The 12,796-nt window shown below is 35.1% G+C and overlaps 1 protein-coding gene across 1 annotated transcript in view; it reads left to right on the top strand.

The window, feature by feature from the left end:
- The first annotated feature begins 2,902 nt into the window (after positions 1–2,902).
- The window catches only part of SYT17 (synaptotagmin 17), a 130,517-nt gene continuing 120,623 nt past the window's right edge, over positions 2,903–12,796 (top strand). Inside the window, exons 1-2 of the mRNA XM_053694247.1 lie at positions 2,903–3,010; positions 9,443–9,591. Of these exons, the coding sequence (XP_053550222.1) occupies positions 2,903–3,010; positions 9,443–9,591 (257 nt within the window). The remainder of the gene's footprint in view (positions 3,011–9,442; positions 9,592–12,796) is intronic.

Genomic DNA, 12,796 nt, shown 5'->3' with positions numbered 1-12,796 from the left:
GAAAGACGATGCCTTCATGTCTGGTCTGGTATGGGGTAAAGTGGCTTAGAGACGTTGGGACAGTTTCTATGGTTTGGCCCCTTTTTGCTGTCTATTACTTACATGCGTTGGCTTATGTTCCCAGCTTATTGTTAAAATATTTATTCTGTTCAATATGCTCACAGCTTGTTTAGTTTCGATATATATTCACATTGGGGTATGTGTAAGGCTGTTATACTGGTTTACATGAACAGTACACAACTAGTCTCCTTTTCACTAGAGTTGTACACACTATTTTGCCTGTTACTTAAAATATGCTATTAGTTCATTTATGTACAATGGATTTACATAAGTTTTATTTAACATCCATATATTATTGCTATAGTATGAGTTATACATCTCTACATACCCATTTCTGTGTATTTCTATTTCATGCACATTTATGCTGTTATGTGCTGTAGTTAACAGTCTTGAGTTGTATTAGCTAGCCTGGACAAAAGATTTATATTTAGAGACTAGACATTTTAGTTGGTCTCAATGAAACAGTCAGACTTAGTATTATCTACCCATGTATATATATTGCTCTTTTTTAACTGCGTGCTAGTTTCTGCTTGATAATAATGTTACTACTTATTTTATGACTTAGTGCTGACATAACATACAGGACATATCCAGGAAGTTCATCAGGCTCACAGTGTATACCCTTATCTGTATTCCAAGTCACCCAATTGCTGATTGTGAAATTCTTTATCTAGGACCTTGCATATATAGTTATATTGACAGATTATTATTGCTAAGACCCCTACCTAGTTAGGGCACATTACTGTAGTATCGCTTAGACCTGAGTTATATTGTTTCATTTTATATATATATTTGCCAACCCCGTATCCCTCCTATACTAGTCATAATTTCATATTTGATATTAGGGAGCTGTACATTTTGCTCTTGACCTAGGGGTATAGGGCCCATGCTCCTGGGTTAGTGTTCTAATGTACCCAATGATAAATGTGGCTTTAACTGTTTCATTAATAGTAATACTCCCAGTGAATAATTATAGCCAGACATTTAAGTTATGTAGAAGCTGCCAGTTATTAGCTAATAGCTCTGGAGGTTCAACGCTACCTAGTATATGATAGTTGATACTAACATTAATAGCTCATATCTTACCATGTTGTGGTTTAATAGTGTGCTCGGCTAGATGAATACACTCAGCATTATTTTGTCATAATCCAACTTAGATCTCTATATATTGGTCATTTTTAACATGGTCATTATTAGACTGCCCCCCCCCCTCCTTTTGCTAATATAGCTTACTGGATAAGCTTAGGGGCACAGACCCCATATGAACCCCCTAATCCTGCTCAAATATGTTTGTTAACAGTGTGTTATTGATATACCCCCTTTACTCTTTAAAGTGAGGTGTTGACAAGTTACAATTGCATTTAAAAGGTACATAGGGGACCTTATATCTATGAAAGCCTCATTTTACTTGTTATAATAGATGGGTTAGTGGTCCAAAAGAGACCCTACTTTTAGTTGTGAGGCAAGAAACTGAGGATTACCATTAGATAATATTCCTATAAGCATCCTAGTTGCTCTGAGTAGATGATGCTTGGATAGTTGGTGTTATGGTTGCATTAATCATATTCTATTCTGTCTACATATTTGTACCTTTTTGTCCAACTGTACTTTTATGCTAAGGAAAGTTTTATATGTACATTTCATACAGCTTGATTTCATAGTGGATTGCTTGTATGTATATTCTAATTCTCAATAAAAATATTTACAAAAAAATATATATATATTCTAAAAATGAAATCTTTATGATTTTAATCAAGGCTTACTGACTAGTGATTTAAATCATTATTAAAATCCATTTAATTTAAATAAAATCCACCCTGGTTCCCAATAATCCCAATAAGGAGTAATTTCCCATACATTTTATTTTTTTGCAATTGGTATGAGTCATTGTAAACACACTAAAGGGAAAACTATTTTACAGTGTACTGTCTCTATTAATTAATATGCAGCCTGTTTAGTACTGTTCATAACCAAAATATTTTGTTATATACATTCACTGTTTATGCTGCCCAATTTTTATGTAATTTGCTTCTAAAATATGTTTTATTTCTGCTGCTCTAGAGAGGCTGGGGTATATACTGCAGACTTACAAATGCAGTCCATGCAATATGCTACAGAGTGATTGTTTGATCAATGCAGGATCTCCTTCATTTCTTGTTCTAAATTGGCTACAGCATAGGAAATAAAATAAAAAAACATTCAATAGGCTTTTTAAGGAATGTGTCCCTTGATTGCAAAACAATGCACATTTTGCTAAAAAATATCAGTTTAAAATGTGTTTAAAACATTTATGTAATTTGTTTAGAGGATTTTGCAATGCAGTGCTTAAAGGGATACTGAATCCAATTTTTTTTCTTTCATGATTCAGATAGAGCAGCAACTTTTTGCTCCTATTATCAAATTTTCTTCGTTCTCTTGGTATCTTTATTTGAAAAAGCAAGAATGTAAGCTTAGGAGCCAGACCATTTTTGTTTCAGCACCTGGGTAGTGCTTGCTGATTGGTGGCTAAATGTAGCCAAATAAAGATACCAAGAGAGCGAAGACAATTTGATAATATGAGTAAATTAGAAAGTTGCTTAAATCTTAATTGCAGATATGTACTATGCATATGTAAAAATCATTTTAATATCCAATTTAAACTTGATACTAGACAAAGGTTTAAAACAGCTCAGCCTTGACCCAAACTGTTTGGCTCTGGAGAGAATGAAATCCTTGAACTCATATGTGTTGCTGATGTTCCTGCGTTTTTTATTTGTGACAGACAAAAGATCTATGTAAACTGTCACTATTAGATCTGCATAATTCCCAGCGTTTACAGGTTATTAATAGTGTATTAAGTTGCATGTACCAAGCTGTACAACTCACTAAACTGGCTTCATTATTTTTCATGCCTTCCTGTTGTTTTCTTCATTGTGGATATCAAAAAGGACAGTTGGAACCAATAAATGAGGTAAGTTCAAATCTTATTGATATTGATGTTCGATTCATGTGCCTAGACCACTGAATTTCAAACCTGTCTTCATGCCTCCCTGACAGGCCAGATTTTGAGGATATCTGAACTGGAGAACTGGTTGAATAATCAGCTGATTAGTAAACACGGTTATTTTACCTGATCTCATCCAAAGTCAAGGCCTTAAATAGCTGCTGGAGAGGTTTTTTGTTTTGCCTTGACAAAGCTGTGTCAAACTGTCCCTATATATGGTATAGAGAATGTTACTGTGCCACAAATGAATCTAAAGTGTCTGTGATAATTGTGTTATAGCAAAAGTAGTTTCAAATGGATTGGAATATGGTTATTGACATTTGAAAGAAAACGTAATAAAAAAACTTCACTGCTAACCCAAATAGACAGCGTACTGTAAGATTTTATTTGTTCTCAGTGATCCAGTTTTCCTTCTGGAGCGTATTAAATTGTTTACCTTCATTCAGATAAAGTAACTTTACATTGGGAGAGAGAACCCAGGCCATTTGAATGGGTGTTTTTGCAGCTGCTTTGAAAAAAAAAAGGAACTCTTATCAGCTGAGCAGCTTTCCTAAGTACATTGTCCAGGGGCGTATTTAGGTTTTGTGCTGCCCTAGGCACTCAAAATTCTGCCCCCCCCCCAAGGAATTAGGCCTTTTCTAGTCATAATATTTTTTGGTCAGGGTTTAAAGTGACATCGTCAAAGTAAATGTTCATGTTCGTCTGTGTATATGTGTGTGTTCATGTAGTGAGTGCGTATATGGTGAGTGTGTGTAGTAAGTGTGTGCAGTGTGTGTGTGTAGTGAGTGTGTATATGTGTGTGTTCATGTAGTGAGTGCGTGTAGTGTGCGTGTATGTGTATGTGTGTAGTGAGTGCGTATATGGTGAGTGTGTGTAGTAAGTGTGTGCAGTGTGCGTGTATGTGAGGGTGTATATGTGTGTTTTCATGTAGTGAGTGCGTATATGGTGAGTGTGTGTAGTGAGTGTGTGCAGTGTGCATGTATGTGCATGTGTGTGTAGTGAGTGCGTATATGGTGAGTGTGTGTAGTGAGTGTGTATGTGCATGTGTGTGTGTGTGTAGTGAGTGAGTATATGCTCAGTATGTGTGTGTGTGTGTGTGTGTAGTGAGTGTGTATATGTGTGTGTTCATGTAGTGAGTGCGTATATGGTGAGTGTGTGTGGTAAGTGTGTGCAGTGTGCGTGTATGTGTGTGTATGTGTGTGTTCATGTAGTGAGTGCGTATATGGTGAGTGTGTGTAGTGTGTGCAGTGTGCGTGTATGTGTGTGTATGCTTATGTGTGTGTGTGTGTGTGTAGTGAGTGTGTATATGGTGAGTGTGTGTAGTGTGTGCAGTGTGCGTGTATGTGTGTGTGTGTAGTGAGTGTGTTCATGTAGTGAGTGCGTATATGGTGAGTGTGTGTAGTAAGTGTGTGCAGTGTGCGTGTATGTGTGTTCATGTAGTGAGTGCGTATATGGTGAGTGTGTGTAGTGTGTGCAGTGTGCGTGTATGTGTGTGTAGTGAGTGTGTAGTGAGTGTGTATATGTGTGTGTTCATGTAGTGAGTGTGTGTAGTAAGTGTTTGCAGTGTATGTGTGTGTAGTGAGTGTGTATATGGTTAGTGTGTGTAGTAAGTGTGTGCAGTGTGCGTGTATGTGTGTTCATGTAGTGAGTGTGTATATGGTGAGTGTGTGTAGTAAGTGTGTGCAGTGTGTGTGTATATGTGTGTGTTCATGTAGTGAGTGTGTATATGGTGAGTGTGTGTGTATGTGTGTGCAGTGTGTGTGTAAGTGTGTGCAGTGTGTGTGTATGTGTGTGCAGTGAGTGTGTATGTGTGTGCAGTGAGTGTGTATGTGGTGAGATTTAAAAAGTGCTGCCCCCCCCCCCCAATAGGGTTGCCACCTCAGCCATGTTTTCCAGAAAACTTATGAGTCACACATGTTGCAGGGTGTACAGAGGGGAACATGCATTGCCCTTCTGGACAGAACACGAATAGTGACCCTAGACAGCACTATTCATGTTTCTCCCTGCACACCCTGCAACATGTGTGACTTATAAGTGTCCAGGAAAACATGGCCGAGGTGGCAACCCTACCCCCAAATCTGTTGCCCTAGGCAAGTGCCTTGTTTGCCTAGGCCAACATATGCCCCTGTCAGAAGATAAGGGCAGGCTTCCCCAGTGTCTCTCAACTGCACATGTGCAAACAGAGTTTGTGCTATATCTGAATATTAGTTTCAAAGTTTGTGATTGGTTAGCGAGGATTCTTATGTTCTGGGGGGCAGGGAAATCACTGAAATGAACAAACATAAAACAATTTGCTTATTTGACAAACTAAAGCTGCATTATTCATTGCAAAATTATTCTCAGATATGAAGGTTCAAAATCATGTCGTTTACAATTTGTGTTTAGTGGTCCTTTAAGGTTTAAGTCTGACTTTATGATCCCTTTCAGCATAAAAAAAAATAATTAATTAGGAAACATTCACATGCTTTTCAAGGAAGTTTTTTGCAGGCCTTCATGGAAGGGAAATTGATATAACTATAGCAACAGTAAAATGAGACAGACAATTTGTTTGATATTTTTAATGACTGCCTAATTTGTTTGAATGCAGTTTTTTCCTATTAAAGGACAGCAAACACCATGTAATTAAAAATGTGTCTGTAGTTATACAATCCAATTGCATTTGAATGTTTTATAGGGTGCCCATAAGAGCAGGATTTTTTAATTACATAAAAAAGGTTAAGAAAGAAAAAGTTGTTTTAAGTGAAAATAACAGGAAGTTTATAATGGTACAGTAATCATTAGACTCAACTGCTCATTAGTTGATAGGAACTACTCCCAGCAGAACAAAAAACGTCGGTTTATTCCTTTAAAGGAACAACCATTTAAAACAAACAAACAAAGCACTTTAATACATTTTGAAACTTTAACGTTTTTATTTTATTATTTTAAACATAGCAGAAAATAAAATTGTGACTTCAATGCCCCTTTAATAGAAGTCTCACTGCAAAATTCAGGCCAGCTGGCATATTTGAGTCTGGGTTTGTACAATGAGGTCTAGGCCTACGCTAGCACCACCAGAATGCAATAGAACAGCCTGTGCATATGATGAAATGCAGTGTCACAAATCATGATAATAATTTTACCTTCTGATTGGGAGTACGGTTTTTGAGTGAGATGCATCCCTTGCATCAGCATCAGAACTTGTTGTCACCAGCAGTAGCAAGGACACCCCTGTAGCCTTCAGCTATAAATAAAATGGTTAGAAGTGGATAATGATAACCACACGTGCTATCTGCCTTTATGTCCAAGGCTGTAACTCTTGTATTAGCACATGTGTTATTTGTAAGTATTTTAGCAATATTTGTTTATGATTTGAATAAATGTCCTTAGGTGCTCTATGTGACTTCACAAGATGTTGGTAATCATTTGCAAAGCATTAAATGTACACAATTGCCTCTAATGTCACAATCAGGTGATTTGATCATTGTCAGTTTCCACTCAGGACCAGCAGTGCTCTGCGGGTCCCATGCAGAACTTTAAGTATGTGATTTACCCCTCCAACTGTCTTGATCTCTAAAATATAAATTTTAGCATGTTTAATAAACCATTTTTTGGTGGTTTGTACACAGGGTTTTATTTTTTTAATTTAAGGTCCTGTTAATAGTACAAATTATTAAATTAATATTAAGAGTTAAGAGAAATAAAAATTGAAACAGATTAGTCTTCATCAATACTGAATTAATTAGCCGTCATCTATTACTTTTGCAGAAGTCTCAACTATCCCTTAACCACACCCAGAAACACCCAAAAACTGCCCCGATACACTCACCTACCACCCAGAAATACCAACAACCCCGCCCACTAACCACCCAAATCCCTCCCCTCTCAAAATGGCTCCTCCCACAAAATGGAGACGGGCTCCAATCAACCCCGTGTCCCTCATTCTCAGCCACAAATCTTGGGAGCTTTGCTTTTACTACGTATCTTTAGCATCCACCATGTAAGTTCTGTAGAACCGCTGTGTAATAAACTCTTCATCCTTTGTGATGTATAAAATGGGGACAAGGACACACTGTCTGTCAAAGCCAGTTACACTTTACTTATTCATTCAGTCTCATCCCACAAACTCTCTTCCTAATGCTCTAGTAATATTTTGCATATTGGTGCGTATTCAGTAGAATGGCTTTGGATTTATATTCACCAAATTATCCCCCTGCTGGAGAGAATTCTATTTCAAGTAAACATATGGTTGTCTCCTTTTCTGGAAAATATACTGACAAATCTGATTACATACATTTTCATAAATAATTATACAATACAAATTAGAAACTAAAGCTGCTAGGACTGATTCTAAATGATCATTAATTTATAATAAGATTCTATCACACTTAGAAGATAGTTCACCATGATACCATCTTTATTTCTATATTTAATCTTTATTTTAAATTTTGACCTCAACCTTAAAAAATACCAGCCATGTTGATAAAATACCGGCTGGGTGGCGACCCTAAGTACACATGTAAATTCTTATTGGCTGTCACAGCTCCTCACTGACTGGGTTTTTGAGCTCAAGTCCTATTGATTTTCTGGCATATTGTTAAAAGGAAATGAAACTCAAATTTGTTCTTTCATAATTCGGATAAAGAATACAATTTTAAACAACATTCCAATTTATTTCTGCTGTCTAATTTGCTTTATTCTTTAGATATACTTTGTTGAAGAAATAGCAATGCACATGGGTGAGCCAATCACACGAGTATCTATGTGCAACCAACAATCAGCAGCTATTTAGATATATTTTCAACAAATAATATCAAGAGAATGAATCAAATTCATTGAAATAGCATGCTCTTTCTAAATAATGAAATTCAATTTTTTTTAAAGGGATAGTCTAGTCAAAATTAAACTTGATTCAGATAGAGTAGGCAATTTTAAGCACCTTTCTAATTTACAACTATTAGCATTTTTTTCTTCATTCTCTTGGTATCTTTAATTAAAAAAGGCAAGAATGTAAGCTTAGGAGCCAGCCCATTTTTAGTCCAGCATCTGGGTAGCGCTTGCTGATTGGTGTCTAAATGTAGCCACCAATCAGCAAGCACTACCCAGGGCGCTGAACCAAACATTGCCAGCTCCTAAGCTTACATCCCAGCCTTTTCAAATAAAGATAGCAAGAGAACGAAGAAAAATTGATAAAAGGGGTAAATTAGAAAGTTGCTTAAAATTGAATGCTCTATCTGAATCATGAAAGTATAATTTTGACTAGACTATCCCTTTAAGTTTAAAAGAGGTGTTTCTATCATAAAATTATTTGCATGCTTTACTTTCAGAAATTAAAAAATGTATGTTGGTTCTTAACATTCAATCAGCGAACAGGTTTGTTATGCAACAAATTTGGGAATAGTTTGCATTTACAAGTATACAGGAAATAGGAAAATCAATGTAAGTAGCATTATTATATGAGATACAAGACATCATATCCTTAGGCAAATGTCACATTGGTACAAAAACTACACTAATTCATGTAGTTGTTGCATTAGTTACCATAGATGTGTCTCATCCTCCGCAAAGGGCTTAAAAACGAGTATTGCAGCTCTCACACAGTATATGTCCAATGAGCCAATCAGCAGCGGCGCTCTTGTGTAGCTACTAATCACTGACCATGTTCGGATTCTGGCTTGTAGGCAGGAATTTTTTAGGGGTAAAAAACAGCTACTTTGGGTTAGAAATACAAAAATAATATAATGCATTTTATTACATATCCCTTTTATCTTGATTATGTGACTGATGTCTGTGTCTTTAAAGGGATACTAAACCCATTTTTTTTTTTCTTTCATGATTTAAATAGAGCTTGCAATTTTAAGCAACTTTCTAATTTACTCCAATTTTTCTTCGCTCTCTTGCTATCTTTATTTAAAAAGCAGGAATGTAAAGCTTAGGAGCCGCCCATTTTTGGTTCAGCGCCAGTGTTCCCTCTAAGGACAGTTTTGTGTGCAGCCCAGCAGTGAAACAGTTAACATGAGAACCATACCTTGCCATCTGCATTGTGCAGTGTTTGCTAATTGCAGGGTGTGGTTACCTAATTAACTGTTTCACTGCTGGGCCACACACAAAAATGGCCTTAGAGGGAACACTGTTCAGCACCTGGGTTACGTTTGCTTATTGGTGGCTTAATATGGAAGAAAACAATTATTTTACCCGCTTCCAATGCAACCAACAAGTTAATCTGTATTGGGCATACAGCTACAGTATATAATGCAAGCGTCAGATTACTGCTTGTTAGTTTGAAAACTGAGTTGCAACAAACAAATCAGACATCAAGCACTGTATGATCTATGGTTTGCACCAGAAATAATTGCCAACCTGTTATCCCCCTCGGCAGGCCTGCTAATAAAATGTTGTTTTTTGCCATATGTGGTCCAGGGTTTCCTGTCCAAAATCTCTGATCTGCTGCTGTGCCGATGGACCTGCAGGAATTGCTTTGAGAAGTGCTATGAGTGTACCTGCTGTCAATCAACTGACGATGAAGTGGAAATCTTGGGTCCATTTCCTGCACAGACTCCTCCGTGGCTGTCAGTATAGAGACTAGAGTTTTTGTGTTTGTTTTTTTGTAATCATGTTCTATCTAAAATATTTAGGGCTTCAACTGTCTTTTGACCATTCCTTGTAGACATGTAAATTATATCAATGTCCTAATTCTGTACTATGACTTAAAGGGACACTAAACCCAAAAAAAATTATTTCATGATTCAGATAGAGAATGCAATTTTAAACAACATACCAATTTACTTCTATTATCTAATTTGATTCATTCTTTAGATATCCTTTGTTGAAGAAATAGGAATGCACATGAGTGAGCCAATCAAACAAGGCGTCTATTTGCAGCAACCAATCAGCAGCTACTGTGCCTATCTACATATGCTTTTCAGCAAAGTATATTAAGAGAATGTAGCAAATTAGATAATAGAAGTAAATTAGAAAGTTGTTTAAAATTGCATGCTCTTTCTAAATCAAGAGAGAATTAAAATTTGATTTCATGTCCCTTTAAAGGGACATTCCAGCCACAATTGGAAGCCACATGGATACATTTCAATTTTGAATAGAAGTATTTTTGTAATACAGTAACATATATTGGCAAAAATGCTTCTAATAAAAGCTATAACTGTTTCAAAAGTGTATTTAAGTATGCACCGTGCACCAGCATTTTAAGCACAGCACTTGATCAGAGAACCTAAGCTACTTGTACCATCTGGTAATGACTCAATTTGTAAATTGCTGACATGATACAAGCCCCACTTGTGCTCTGAGCAGCTGCAGTATTTAAAAAGCTGGTGCACTGAGGATATCTAGCTATGCTTCACAATGCACGTGCAGAGAAAAATGTTAACACTTAAACATTTTTGCCAATACAGTATATTGCAAATATGTTTCTATTCAAAGATTTAATTCATCTATGTGCATTTAAATTTTGAACATAATATCCCTTTAAAGGGACATAAAACACTAAGGGCTAGATTACAAGTGGCGTGCTGTTGTGACCAAGTGATATGGGGTTTTTGCTTGACGGAAAGAGCACTTGTATTGCAAGGGTTAGAGGGACTGAAAAGGGTAGTGCGTTAAAAAAAGTTGCACTAAACACAGCATAAATAAATTTAAAATTACAGTTTACACTTATATAAACACTATCTAATAAAAATTATTCATATAAAAATTTAAAAATGTATAAGGGTTAAAAGGTATATAGTATATCACAAGGTGTTTGACGGCAAAGGGTTATAATGTATATATACATACATATAGATGTCTAAATATGTGTATGTACGCATATATATATATATGTATATATGTGTGTACATATGTATTTATGTGTTTTACTGTATATTTACTGTACATATTTGATATTTCAATGTTCTTCACATACAGAAATATGTGATTTGTAAATATATATATATGTGTGTGTATGTATATATATATATATATATGTGTGTGTGAGTGTGTGTATATATATATATATATATATATATATATATATATATATATATATATATATATATATATATATATATATATATATATACTGTATATACATACCTATACATCAAGAGAATAAATAAAATTAGATAATAGAAGTAAATTGGAAAGTACTTGACATTATGAGATATATATAGAAATATACAGTATATTTAATAATAATTATTTTTAAAAATGGTGTGAAGAACATAGGAATGTAAAATATGTGTAACTCACATGGGGTTTTGCACTTTGGGTCTAACGCGGTCAGGTTAGCGCACATGAAGAATTTGTCTATTTAAAGCATGTTCTTGAAATATTAAATATAAAAGATTAAAAAATATTAATAATATTTATTAAAAATGATTATACATACTGTAAAAATTCTAAATAATTCATATGCATATCTTACATTCCTATGTTCTTCACATAGAAATATATATATATTATAAAACCCATTTGCGATATGTGAAGTCCTTTGGGAAGAGCGCGTCAGGTTTCGCTCACACACAAACTTTTTACTTTCAACTTGTAATACGTGTGCTACCCAATGCACACAAAAAGATTACTTACAGCGAAGGTTACACTCGAGCGGGAGTGCTAAATATCACTCCACTTGTAATCTAGACCTAAATAAATATGAGCTATTTATTAGCCTGGGAATAATATGCAGATGTATCGTCTTAAATTATATAAGTTGAACTTTTGAAGAAATTAATGTTAAGTAAAGGTCTGTTATGATGTAACAATGGACCCGATTCTATAAAGCTCTCTAGCGCTTGTGAGATTCTGTATGAAATGTTACCAGTACTACAAAGCCTCTATCCTAACTCTAGAGAGGCATTTTTTACCTTGAGAACATTGTGTCTTGCAAAGGGGTGTTCCCTGCATATAAAGGGACAGTCTAGACAAAATTAAACTTTCATGATTCAGATAGGGTATGCATTTTTAAATAACGCTCATCATTACATTTGCCTTGTTCTCTTGGTATTCTTTGTTGAAAGCTAAACCTTGGTAGGCTCATATGCTATTTTCTAAGTCCTTGAAGGCCGCCTCTTATCTCAGTGCATTTGTACATTTTTCACTGCTAGACAGCACTAGTTCATGTGTGCCATATAATAATATAATATTGTGCTCACTCCTGTGGAGATACCTAGGATTAAGCACTCTTTGGCTAAAATGTATGAAAAATAACTGAAATAAGGTGGCAGTCTGCAGAGGCTTAGTTACAAGGTAATCACAGAGATAAAAAGTATATTATTATAACCATGTTGGTTATGCAAAACAATAAACATTCTGGAGTAGACTGTCCCTTTAAGTATGTGAATGTGAGGCATACATTACTCTAAAAAAAACATAATTTTACAATAATATAAAACGAATAAATGAAGTACAGAAATGAAAATACAAAAGTAAAACAGTATATTGTTCCATTGCATTGTAAATCGAAATGAAATTGTTCTATAAAAATTGTATTTCATGATAAAAGTTAAATTCATATTGAAAATGTACAGGAACAAATTATTTAAGGTGCACATTAGAAATTGTAATATAACTACACTGCACATGCAAAAAAAGTTATGAAATTCGTATTTATAATACAACATTCAAATCATATTATTTTCCTTATTGTAAAATGAATGTCCCCACCTCTGCTAATGGACTGAACATGGGTGTTCTATGGGCATAGCTAAAATTTCTCCTCCAGGTATTGTGTATTCTGTAAACATTCCCCCTGTAGATCTCACTGTTTTTTATCATAAACTA

This window comes from Bombina bombina, chromosome 11 (genome assembly GCF_027579735.1).
Source record: "Bombina bombina isolate aBomBom1 chromosome 11, aBomBom1.pri, whole genome shotgun sequence".
NCBI lineage: Eukaryota > Metazoa > Chordata > Amphibia > Anura > Bombinatoridae > Bombina > Bombina bombina.
This window is presented reverse-complemented; position numbering and strand designations above follow the sequence as displayed.